At 41.2% G+C, this 12,967-nt stretch overlaps 1 protein-coding gene across 1 annotated transcript in view; it reads right to left on the bottom strand.

Annotated features, from left to right (window-relative positions):
- Positions 1-7,257, bottom strand: part of ADAMTSL1 (ADAMTS like 1) — a 918,974-nt gene extending 911,717 nt beyond the window's left edge. The window contains exon 1 of the mRNA XM_063455242.1: positions 7,020-7,257. Within this exon, the coding sequence (XP_063311312.1) occupies positions 7,020-7,109 (90 nt within the window). The 5' untranslated portion in view covers positions 7,110-7,257. The remainder of the gene's footprint in view (positions 1-7,019) is intronic.
- Between the last annotated feature and the right edge of the window lie 5,710 nt (positions 7,258-12,967).

Consider the following 12,967-nt stretch of genomic DNA (forward strand, 5'->3'; position numbering starts at 1 on the left):
TTCTTAAAGGGGCATGCATCAATTTGAGACAACTGTCTCATTCATCAACTTTAGCTTTCAATGATACCATTGCACGACTGCAGGCTGAACAAGCAGGTAAATATTATTTATTTTTATATTTACCTACTTCTTTCTCATGCTTTGTACACCCACTCCAAAGCGGACACCAATCCCTACAAATGATGGAAAAGTGCATTGGGCATGCCTGACAGATTTACACATGAGCAGGCTATGAAGGCTATGTGAGCCCTCTGTGCTGTGTGATTGCAGCATGAGAGGGAGAGCTCTCTCTCGTGCTGCAGCACACAGAAATTGGTGCTGGGCAACTGGCAAAGCCCTGCACTGATTACTGGGCTAAGGACAGGGCCGGATTAACATAGGGGCTGATGGAGCTGCAGCTCCAGGCCCAGGCCCATGGAATAGGCCCATCGATTCCCCCCCTCCCGCCCAAAAAAAACAAATGCCGGTATTTTTCTCAGCATAAACAGAGATTACTCTGCAATACCAGCACCGGCCAGTAGGGGTCGCTGTGTGTGTGTGGAGAGAGGCAGGGATAGGAAGTTACAGCATAAACCTGTATCTCTTTACTCACTGATCTGTGGAGGAGCCGCTACACAGCACAGAGAGTCCAGACAGCTGCTCCCAGCCTGCAGAGACAGCCTACAGCTCAGGGAAGTGAGGGATGGGGTAAAGGCTGCAGTGAGACATGGGGACAATGAGACACTAGGGGACACTGTGAGACCTGTGGGGATGCTGAGACACTTGGAGATACGGGGACGCAGACACACATGGGGACAATGAGACATGGGGACACAGACACACATGGGGACACTGGGAGACATGAGGACACAGATACTAGGGGACACTGGGCAAAATGGGGACAATTCTTGTGGTTTCTTTGAACTTAATGAGCCAGGGGGGTGGTCGGGGGTTCGGTACTTTATAGTCTTGAATGGTAGAAGAATAAGAACTGGGCAACATGGGGACACAGAGACATGGGGATACTGGAAGACATGGGGCACTGAGACACTGTGATACATAGGGACACATAGTCTCAGTGTCCCACAGTGTCCCCAAGTCTCCCAGTGTCCTAATGTCTTACAGTGTCCCATAGTGACATGAGGACACTGGGAGACATAGGGACACAGACACTAGGGGACCTCCTTTTTGGGCATGTTCGTCCCTTTTGGGAGTTCTGGTTACATGATCCGTGTCAGTAGCTCACCCTTTTACACCACCAATTGACTTCCTGCTTCACTAGACACTGCTGTTAGGGGGTATGGATGAAAAGATGAAATTATGAATTAGAGAGAGATTAGCATTTATTAAGAGAATCTGAGTTTTCTTATAGCTGCATCCTATTAGTTTCCCTCTGGCAACATCTCCAATAGATACATAGCACTTGAGAGGTATGACTGTTTTAGTGTTTTTGGTCGATAAAATCCTGTACTTTGGCCCCTCATTATTGTCAGCACCAGGCCCACTGGGCTCTTAATCTGGCCCTGGCTAAGTAGTATGCAAGACCTCCCAGAGTCTTTTCAGACCCTGGGGGTGTCTCCGTGACAGTAGGAAGGACACCAGGGCCAGGCTAAAGTATATCCATAGGCAGGGATTGTATCACCAGGCACATCAATTTGGAGCTAATTATCAGCTCCATAAATTGTAAATGTAATTCCTTTATTCTATTTCACCAAAATATCTACCTACGACACTATATTTCGCCCTTGTCCTCTATTATGTTACATATTAGCCTATACTGACCTGGATTTGAGGAGACTCTCAAGGTGCAGTTCCCATTTTTCCCCACTAATTTTGATACGTAGGTGTCCCTGACTTTTGAAGGCAGCAGGCTGTGGGCAGTGATTGAAGTACCGGGAATGAGATCACTCAGCCTCGGTATTTAAAGAAATGTGCTGCTCATTTTGAGTTCTGCAAATAGGTTGTCTATCAGTCAGGGACTACTAACTGTGGCCCCAGCTCAGAGAGTGAACCCTTTAGGTATCAAAAGATACTTGGGGTTCCTAGGTATCAGCAGGGATTTAACCAAGCATGACTGCATGACGGTCTATGCCGTCACTTGGCATTAAAGCCCTGCACTGCATGACTGCATAGACCGTCATGTGGTCATTAAGTGGTTAAAGGACTTTACTTACTTTTGTTGCACATCATATGTGGTTAAAATCTATACACACAACCTGCTGCTATTCTTATAAAACCTACAAATCATGATTTAGCATATATAGACTTTGTAGCAGCATATTTATATCTTCAAGCCTAATACTTGTTCTAATGTTTATTACATAATAAGAGTAGCTGCAACCAAGCCTGGTGGAAAGAAGGGCATTAAGTCAATCAGGTGCATAAAATAGTGGAGGCCTCTCAGTGTTTTTCCTCTGTTTTACTGAAAAGGGTAGAAGGTAACTTCAAAACCATAAACAGAAAGTGGGCATAATCATCAAAAGCACAGATAATGGTAAGCAGGTGAATGAACATGCCAATAGTTCCCAGGTACACCCTAATGTAGAAGCAAATTGCCCTCAGCTTCCCCTGGCTGCATTCTTTTGAACTTTTTATTCTTAATATCAAGTCCTTTTTATTATTAATATCAGGGGTCTCTCCAGCTGCCCATGTGTGAAGGCTGGTGGGACGCTAAGTCCCCATCTTTTTTACTAGGAATGTGCATGGGCAAAAAATTTGGTTCGGTTCAGAAATTCGGGTAAGAAAAACAATTTGGCACTTCGGCAATCCGGCACTCCGGCAATTCAGTTCCGCACTTCTGAAATTCGGGACTTTGGCAATTCGGAACTTCGGCAATTCGGAACTTCAGCATATCGGGACTGCGGCAATACGGGACTTTGGAATTCAGAACATCTGTACGGCTCCTTTACTCTACCTCAACCCTACCCCTAACCCTACCTTAACCTTACCCTTAACCCTGCCCCTACCTCAACCCTAACCCTACTCTAAACCTATCCCTAACCATACCCTTGTCATCATTCATGTAATTTTCTCTCCCTCTCTTGTTTTGCCTCTTTTCAGAAATCCAAAAGCACTTCTGCACTTCCGAAATTCAGCACTTTGGCAATTCAGTTCGGATTGGCACTTTGGAAATTCGGCACTTTGGCAATTTGGCACTTCGGACATTCGGAAGCATCCAAATTTCCGAATTGCACGAAATTCCTCCGAATTCACATTCGGAACGAAACAAATTGCACATGTCTATTTATGACTGACATTAGGGCCCTCACATATTGCCAACTGGTGGTGGGAGCCACTAGGCCTGTCCCCATGAATGTTTAATGGTCCTCCCACATGAATGCCCCCATATCCCCCCTATTTCAATTAGTCCCCCCACCCCTGTTATTTTTAGTGACAATGGCTGCCTAGTAGCTAGTTTTTCATGCTCTGTAGACATGCTCCCATCTACCAGATGGCAATTGGGGGAACATGGAGGTTTATAACCTCTATTATAGCAATATGGGTCTGAATGACCCCCATATAATTTTTATTTTTATTTAATTTTACTTGTTTAATGCGGTGCCTGGCTAGCAAGCATTGGTGAACCACCCCATAATTAACCATTGCCCTGCCATGGGTTTAAGTCAAAGTAGCCAATCTAGTAACCAGTCATATGTTACTTTGAGAATTTTTCCAATGGATATATTTTGGAGTGAAATTTTAAATTCACATTGAACTCACTTTTTTACTTTAGTGAATAACCCAACTAATTTCTCTAACTCTGATGAAAAAATTCTATTATTAAAAGTATAAAAGTCTTCTTCCTACCTCTTCCATCGGGCATTCTGTTCACTCATCTAACTATCAGAAACTCCTAACTTTTATGTCTTTATGTTTGTATATTCGTAAAGTGCTTTGCGTCTCACAGAGTGAAAAGCGCTATAAAAATCACAAATTATTATTATATTATATTCTTATTAAACCGACATTGCAGCCACAAGGTACTGGTACTCAGAGAAAGAATCAAGTGTATTCAATAATCAACAAGCTGCGGTGTTGTGTGAACCTTCTCCCAAAATGATCTCTAAAATAGCAGTTTTGGAAAAGAGCTACAACTCTGATAGTAAATGTTCGATTTTTTTTCCAACTTTGTTGTATTGCCTTAACATTTGTAAAACTCTATAACACACAAGGCATGAGTACTGCCACTAAGATCCAGCACTAAAATGTTTAAGAAATGATTTATTACTTAGTTTTTTTTAATGAAGCATATTTTGCAGTTTGTTTGTACATAAAAGGTGCTCTCAGTACCTAGTACATTTTTTTGTTTCATAACACAGTATTTAAACTATTTGACTGTGTATTTGTACACCTTAGACTAAGGACTGGTGTTCCCAAAGTTTTCACACCATTACACAGCAAATCCTGTTACTGGCATGCAAGCACACAGTCCCGCACATGCCGGGGATCAGACGCCACACAAGGTGGTCACGGCAGCAGAAAAACTTAATAAGATCTGACATAAAGCAGTCAGCAAGACTCAGCATGTGTAATTTTCATATTATGATACATACAGAGCACACACAAATAAAGAGCGCTTGCTTTTTTTAGGCTTCTTTTTCTGTGCTGGAAAATTTCCAAGCAGTTTAAATTGGATAGTTGGGAGATGTGTATTCCCTTCTGTTTATGTGAAAGAATGTCAGCTGCACAATTACTCAATGTCAAGATTGTGGAATTCAAGTGTCCCTCATCTCTCTGTAAGTAGAGTGCAGAATGAGGGTAGCACCTACTCAGACTATTGACAGAAGCTACTCTGATGTATGAGAATGACAATCTTGTAATGTTGTAACTGGGGTATTTATCCTAATGCCATCATCACAAGAATCATAAAGCTAAGCCAGGGAGCCTCGGATTCCAGAAATATTCATTCTTATACATAAGTATTGGTGAAATTAATATACAATTCTATGGACGTTTTTCTTTCCTTAATCTTAGTAAAATGTTGTTTACACCTTCCTGACTCCTAATGTCAACCACTATTTGACAATTATTATTGTTGTTATTTATATAGCACCAACAAATTCTGCAGCGCTGTACAATGCCAAGTTATTACCAATTATAGCCTATAACAGCCTAAAAAATAATTGTTACATTTTATCGCACACTTATAAAACACAATGGTGTGGATTTATTAAGGTATCAACGGGTACAAATTCTGAGGAAAAGTGCTATATGTTGAAAGATGCTTTCTTCGTGATCGCTCCATATTTAGCTGTTTTTACTATGAATATCACCTGTTTTTCTTTCATAATCTCTCCCTCAATAAAGGTTATTTATAGAGAGCAATTATGTGACAAGCTATTAAAGTGGAGCAGTCACTATGGCGAACAGTGGAATGTCCATGTAACAGTTCCACTTTCACAAATCTGCCCCAGAACTGCTCTTTCTACTTAGCACTCAGAATTTACACATATTTTAAAAATACAACATACTCAACAGCAATAATTTCTGCATATTTTGCAATGTAACATTCCCCTCTCGCCATAATCAGCATAATCTCACCAAATACTTTAATAATGCCAATTTAGCTAAGAAACAATGCAGCCGTTATCTCTGGTTATTCAGAAAGTTAAATAAGGATAATTTCCATGGTACATTTTTCACTTGACAATGAACGTGTTTGTATACTCCAGAAATTGCATTTTTTTTTAAAAAAAAATCTCCTTTCATGTAGGGGTTTATTCACTAAACAGAGAATTCAAAATGTGGATGAAAATAAAAAAATCTCCAACTAAAACTTGCATTCACATTTCAAAATTTAAAGAAGGAACCCAAATGATCACAGACCATAAATCCTCAAAATTAGATCCCCCTCCCCCAGCCTTAGGACTGTCAAAGCATCTTGGGAGTTGTAGTTTTACAACAACTGGGGTTCTATTTGTGAACACCCCTGCCATAGACAATATTAACTTTTACCAATATCACTGGTTACTCTTCAACATCACACATGGGCTTTTTCAACGCTTTGTATCATGACATCTGACATGACATAATACAATTCCAATATACTGTCCTATGACATTCTCATCCACTCCAAAAAGTCACATAAGTAAACGTAAAAAAACGTATAAGAACTGTTGACAAGGTTTTCAATTTCCCAGGATAAAAAGGTAGGTAATTAGAGAAGAAAAGGGGAGGAGTGGACAGTAAGGCACCAAAACAAATTCTATCACAAATAATAAAGAATGCATAGATAATTGAAAAGCAAAGGTATTTGACATTTCCATATTTCTTGAGGGGGTTATAAATATGTGTCAATGATGTAATTGAGAAAATGTCAGAGGTTGACATATCATTTATGAGTGTCACAGGAGGACAGGTAGATCTGAGTTATCTAATGTAATATATAGATGCCTGCTAGGAATCTGACAGAGTGAAAGTTATGTGTGTGTGTGTGTGTGTGTGTGACGTTTGTTCTATGGTAATCTCCAGGAATGACGAGTGTTGTGATTAGGAGGAGCCCTGTGTTGTGTTTGATACAAGGTATGTGGACAGGTATGTGTCAGCAGGTATCTATGGGAAGCCTAGCATGTGTTTCTGCATTTGCCAGTAGCAGAGAGATCACTGATCAGACAGACAAGGCTTGTTCATGCTGTGAGTGAGACTTGCTTTCAGTGGATACTGTAATTAAATGACACTCAAATGTGAGTGAGAAAAAAAACAAAAATAACTTTCAATGGGATGTTTGTCAGGTTCTGTACAACAATATACTGTGTGAGATTAACAGGGCAGAGTTACAAGAATAAGTGTTACCAAAATAGCCTGTAGTCTTTAAAAAAAGGATTTGCAGAAGTTGTGTGAGACTAAAAAAGTTCACTGTCTACGATGTCACTCAACAGACTGAGAAAACTGCAGATAAACCAATGATACAGACTTCAAGAACCACCACTGGTGCCCTTATTAACCCATCAAAGGCACAGGGATTGGCTGATTATATACATTCTAAACCCAGCCACTTCCCACTGAAAACTTAGAAAGTATTAAGACAGTACCATCCTTACCTGGTGTGGCAGAGAAAGCAGGGACAAGATGATGAGAAAGAGGTTTGGGGTCATCTTGTCTGTGGCAAGTTTTCCACCTGGTGATGCCATTTTATTCCCTGTTGCATCTTGCTCCCATCCACCAGAGTGTCTAATCACAGATCCCACTAGTAGAAAGGTGCTGCAGCCCAGGCAGGTAGAAAGCAGAAGTTCTGGGCTTGCTGCTCAGGACAGGTAGTCAGTGCTTATCATACAGAGTCTGACAATATTCCTCACTAGCTGCAGCTCTGTTCCCGGCTGCTGATAGACTGCTTCTCATTCCTTGCAGAGGGAATGAGGGAGGAGCATCCATTACAACTCATACATAGTTGCACAAGCATTTTTTTAAAGGCACAGAGCTCCATATGTTTAGATATAGCATAAAACATAATCCTCCAATTTATATATAGGATTGAAAATGACATCCCATTTGTAATATTCCTTTCATTGCACGTGGGACCTGATATCTGTATGTTTCTGTATTGACACATACAATGGGTTAATATTTTTGCTTATATTTTTTGTGAATACTATTTAAGTATTGTCTCATGTTATTCTATTTATCTGTGTATGTGTTCTCTTGTCAATGATTGATTTTTTTTGTTTTATTTTGCAGGACAATATTGTATCGTGTAGCCGAGAATATATATTTTTTCTGATATTGTTGCATTTAGGCATTTACACTAAAATGCTGAAAAGAAATGCTGAACAAAATTGATGTGGGAACCCATTTTGCAGCACAAATACCTATTTTTGTTGAATAAAGTTACTTTCTGCAATACACAATTATTCGTATACCTTTCCTTGTATGTGTTCCGATAAAAAAAATAAAGAACCTCACTGTGGCAAACTTGACCTCACCACGTGCTCCTGGAGGAGCCTGCTTGCCAGCGGTGTTTGGGGGTCAATCGCATGGTACTAAAATTGGACACGTTTATTCACGAACACCGCTGAACTTCGACAAACGCCTGCTTTTCCCCATCCATGTTAGGAGAGCGCCATTCGGAAGGTTAGTTTGTATGAACCATACGAACAAATGCTACCTATATGCCATTGTGTGCGTTCGATAATTTCTTTTGCATGGAACTCCCGAAAGGGACCGGCCGCTACCCCTGAATTCATGGAACTGTTTTGGGCATAGGACCATGTGTGCGGCCGGTCAGAACTTCCACACGGTGGCATGTCCTCTACACTGCATGGATCTGAGCGCTATTTGGTTGTATAGATTATGGGGGTTCCTATTTGGGAAATATGTATTTTTATGTGTTTTCATATTTTGTATTGTTTTGCTGAGTCATGGTGACACTGTATTTCTTGGGCATGTTGTGGGTGTGTTTATGGGTTTGTTTTGGGTGTGTATTTTGTATATAAGTGAGAAATTTGGCTGGAATAAACAGACTACTCCCAGCATTAAGCTTCGGTTACGTGTGGGGGGAACAGCTATACTGCTATAATCTCTGCTATACTCTTTTGGAGAAGAGGTCTTCCCACTGGGAGCTGGATACAGGTATTGGTCCAGGGTGGGAAGGGATGGGCGATATCCCAGCCAAGCTGGATGAGTGGGTGATGGAGCTCAAGAGCCTGGCTTGAAATTCAATACCCACAAGGCAATTTGTTTTTACCATCCTTTTCAAACTAGAACCTAGTGTGCTGGTTATTGTGACAATTTCCACTACCATAAATGAAAATCCACCTGTATCTTCAGCAGATGTAAGGCTCAAAGGATTGAGAGTATTGTATTGCCCAAACAAAGCAAGTTTGGGATCATTTTGAGTGTTTCCAAGAAGGCCAACTTACAACGTGCAAATTGAGTGGGTAGAAATGAGCATCTCACTAGTGTCAGTATAAAGCAAAATCTGCAAAGATGAGTTGTGAGGAGTGTCATCACCACAGATAATAGACAGGCCCTGTGTCACGAACACACCCTACTCCAAGAGTGTGCGTGATGTAGTTGTGGTGGTGAAAGGGTTAAAGTAGACTATTTGTCTGCACTAGACCGGAAATAATGACAAAATCCCCCTTTTTAACACCACCCGCACTTAAACATAATAATATAACTATTACTATTTTATCGCTGCCACCACCAAGACAATTTATAAATGGGGAGCCTTGGTCCCCCAGGTAAATCAATAATAAAACCCACCAAATATTACTTAGTACAATACCTTAGGAATTACAAAAATACTAACTAGTCTCCTCAGGTAACGTGATTCTTAACCAGACAAAGGTAGAACTTAATACATGGATGTTTATTATGAGCAAACATAGTCACAGTGCATATAACAATATATAATAAACAAATTATTTACACCAACAACATTTAAAAACAAAAAGGATAAAATAACAGAAGTCCTAATTACTCACTTAGGTTTTCAAAGTACAACTTCTGTCCAGGGGGTCTCTGGCAAGGAGAGATGGTGACTCACTCAAAATTAGATCTTGGCCCCAAGCAAGTACACCACCACCCTTCAGGATCACAGGAGATATACCCTGTGGATTATCACACCTCACCCAGGGGTGGAGCAAAGGCGTACCTATGGACATACTAAGTGACCACCTCCTTTGTTCCAGAAACAACAAGCCAAATATAAACTTTTGGTTTTATCTCCTCTACTGTACTTGCCACAGAAATAATAATTGCCTCTATGAATTTGTTATTGTTTTCCCATTCCATAGACATGTTGCACGCCCCGCCCACGATCCAATAGGTATGCCATCATGGGGGTAATTTTCATTCCTGGGCTACCATATGGTCTTAAATGCAACGTAACCAAGCTGACAAATGTCAATATGAAAAAACTGAAAAATGTAACATGCTAGATTTGACCCTGTAACTTCCCAAAACACCAGAAAACCTGTACATAGGGGGTACTGTTTTACACATGAGACTTTGCTGAATACAAATATGTGTATTTTATTGCAGTAAAAGCAAACAGTATTATGACATTCACCGTTAAAATGACACGTAGAACTAAAACAGTAAAAATATTTCTTATTTTCTCCCATTTTTAAAAATATTTTATTCATATTAAATTATGTTTCATAGCTAAATATTTGATGGTAAATGAAAGCCCTGTTTCCCCTAAATAAAATGATATAGAATAAGTATGGGTGCACTTAATATGAAAGAGGTGAATTACGGTTGAACAGACATATCGTCAACTTCCAAGTTTTGTTTACATTTTGTTTTGATCACAGCGTGTACATTTGGCTCAGTCCCTAAGGGGTTAATCCATTTAGTAGATAAGGTAATGTTTGGAATGCAGACGCAAAACACACCTCTGGTGGTTGTCTTCATGACATCCACTAGAGTGTGCTCCAGAACTCATAAGCAAGTTTGACTCATTTACCGGACGATGGAATCACCTTATTGGACACGTACAGAATTCAATTGGGTGAGAAGCCAAGAAGCAATCATGGGATGAGAAGCGGTCAGTAAAACAAGCACGTTACATAGTTACATAGTTACATAGCTAAAAAGAGACTTGCGTCCATCAAGTTCAGCCTTCCTCACATTTGTTTTTTAGCTGTTGATCCAAAAGAAGGCAAAAAAAAACAGTTTGAAGCACTTCCAATTTTGCAACAAACTAGGAATAAAATTCCTTCTTGACCTCAGAATGACAGTCAGATTTATCCTTGGATCAAGAAGCTATTACCCTACATTGAAAAATTATATCCTTGAATATTCTGTTTTTGCAAGTATGCATCTAGTTGCTGTTTGAACATCTGTATGGACTCTGATAAAACCACTTCTTCAGGCAGAGAATTCCACATCCTTATTGTTCTTACAGTAATAAGAAAACACTTTTCTTTGCCTTAGACAAAATCTTCTTTCTTCCAGTCTAAACACATGACCTCATGTCCTATGTAAAGTCTGGTTTGTGAATAGATTTCCACACAATGGTTTGTATTAGCCCCGAATATATTTGTATAAAGGTAGCATATCCCCTCTCAGGCAACGTTTTTCTAAGCTAAAGAGATTTAAATTTGTTGAACTTTCTTCATAGCTGATATGTTCTGTTCCTTTTATTAATTTTGTAGCCCGCCTATGTACTTTTTCTAGTGCCATAATATCCGTCTTTAGAACAGGTGCCCAAAATTGCACAGCATATTCAAGATGTGGTCTAACCAGTGATTTATAAAGAGGCAAAATGATATTCTCATCCCGAGGTTATCCCTTAATAACCTTTCAAATACTTTTCCAGCCACAGAAGTTAAGCTCACAGGTCTATAATTTCCAGGCAAGGCTTTTGAACCTTTTTGAATATAGGAACCACATCTGCCTTCCTCCAATCCTCTGGAACACTTCCTGAAAGAAAAGAATCTTGCAAGATTAAAAACAGGTTCACTTATTTCTACACTTAGTTCCTTAAGTACTCGTGGATGAATACCGTCAGGCCCTGGAGCTTTGTTTATATTAACTTTCTTTTGTTTATATTAACTTGCTGCAGCACCTTGTCTTGAGTTAACAATTAAATTTTTTTGCAAGTTTTTAGCAGCAATCATTTGCACAAATCCCTTTATTAAAATCTAAGTTGGGGCTCTCTCTCAAAGGAATAGCAAGGAAACATTATTGTGTTAAGAATACTGTAACGAGTATATACCCCTACACGCAGGATCCAGCCTAACAGAAGACAGTACAGAGGAGAGATACGTCTACCGGACCTTAGAGTGGCCGGACTCGACGTAATAGGATAAGACAGAGTCAGGAACGATCCGAGGTCAAGGGCACAAAGAGACAGCGTAAACGAAAACTAGCTGGGGACTGGTACACAGGAATCAGCAAGCCGGCAAACAGTACAGAATAGGATAAAGCGAAAACGAAGTCAGAATACAAAGCCAAGGTCAAATACGGAGAAACACAACTGAACACAACAAGCACTAAAGGGAACTGTAGCAGAAACCACGATAGGGCAAGGAACTAAGGGAAAAGGGTAAGTATAAATAGCCTTCAAACTAATGTGATTGGCTCCTGTCACTTCCACTCCCCCAACAGGTAAGTGTATGGGGTGATTGGCATGACAGGAGCCAATGGGAGCCTTTTTGCAATTTAGGCTCCCACTGTCTCTTTAAGAGCGCGCCCGAGATTCGCGGCGCGCTCTTAGCTGCAGGCGGGACACGTGACCGCTTCTCGCGGTCACTGCCCGCCTTCCTGTCTGAACAGTCGGATGAGCCGCGCGCGGCTCGTGCAGCCGCAGGACCGCGCGCGGCTTGAAGAGAGGACCGCGTCCGGCCCCCGGATAAGGTAAGTACCGCTACAGTACCCCCCCCTGAGGACACGCCCTCCGGGCGGGCAGGACCAGGCCTGGCAGGAAAACGCGAATGGAAAGAATGTACAAGGCGGGGAGCATGAACAGCATCCGCAGAAATCCAACTGCGCTCCTCAGGCCCATAACCCTTCCAATGTACCAAGTACTGAAGCCGACCCCTAAGAAAACGAGAGTCAATAACAGCAGATACTTCGAACTCCTCATGACCCTCCACAGAGACAGGAGGGGGAGGGGGAGTATGCCGGGTATAGCGGTTGCGTACGTAAGGCTTCAACAAAGAGGTGTGAAAAACATTGGGTATACGCAGATTCTTAGGCAGACCCAAGGCATAAGAAACGGGATTAACCTTATGTATAATGCGATAAGGACCAATGAAGCGGGGAGCCAATTTCATAGAAGGCACCCGGAGGCGAATATTCCGTGTGGAAAGCAAAACCCTGTCCCCCACAACATAGGAAGGAGCCGCTCTGCGATGCTTGTCAGCCTGAGCCTTCTGGCGGGCAGCAGAGTCCACCAAAGAACGCTGAACCTGTTCCCAAGTATTACGCAAACCAGCCAAATGCTCATCCAGAACTGGCATGCCCTGTGAGGAGAATGCAGCCGGAAGAACAACGGGATGCTGGCCATAGACAACGTAAAAAGGGCTCTTGCCGGAAGAAT

Source organism: Pelobates fuscus, chromosome 5 (genome assembly GCF_036172605.1).
Source record: "Pelobates fuscus isolate aPelFus1 chromosome 5, aPelFus1.pri, whole genome shotgun sequence".
Lineage (NCBI taxonomy): Eukaryota > Metazoa > Chordata > Amphibia > Anura > Pelobatidae > Pelobates > Pelobates fuscus.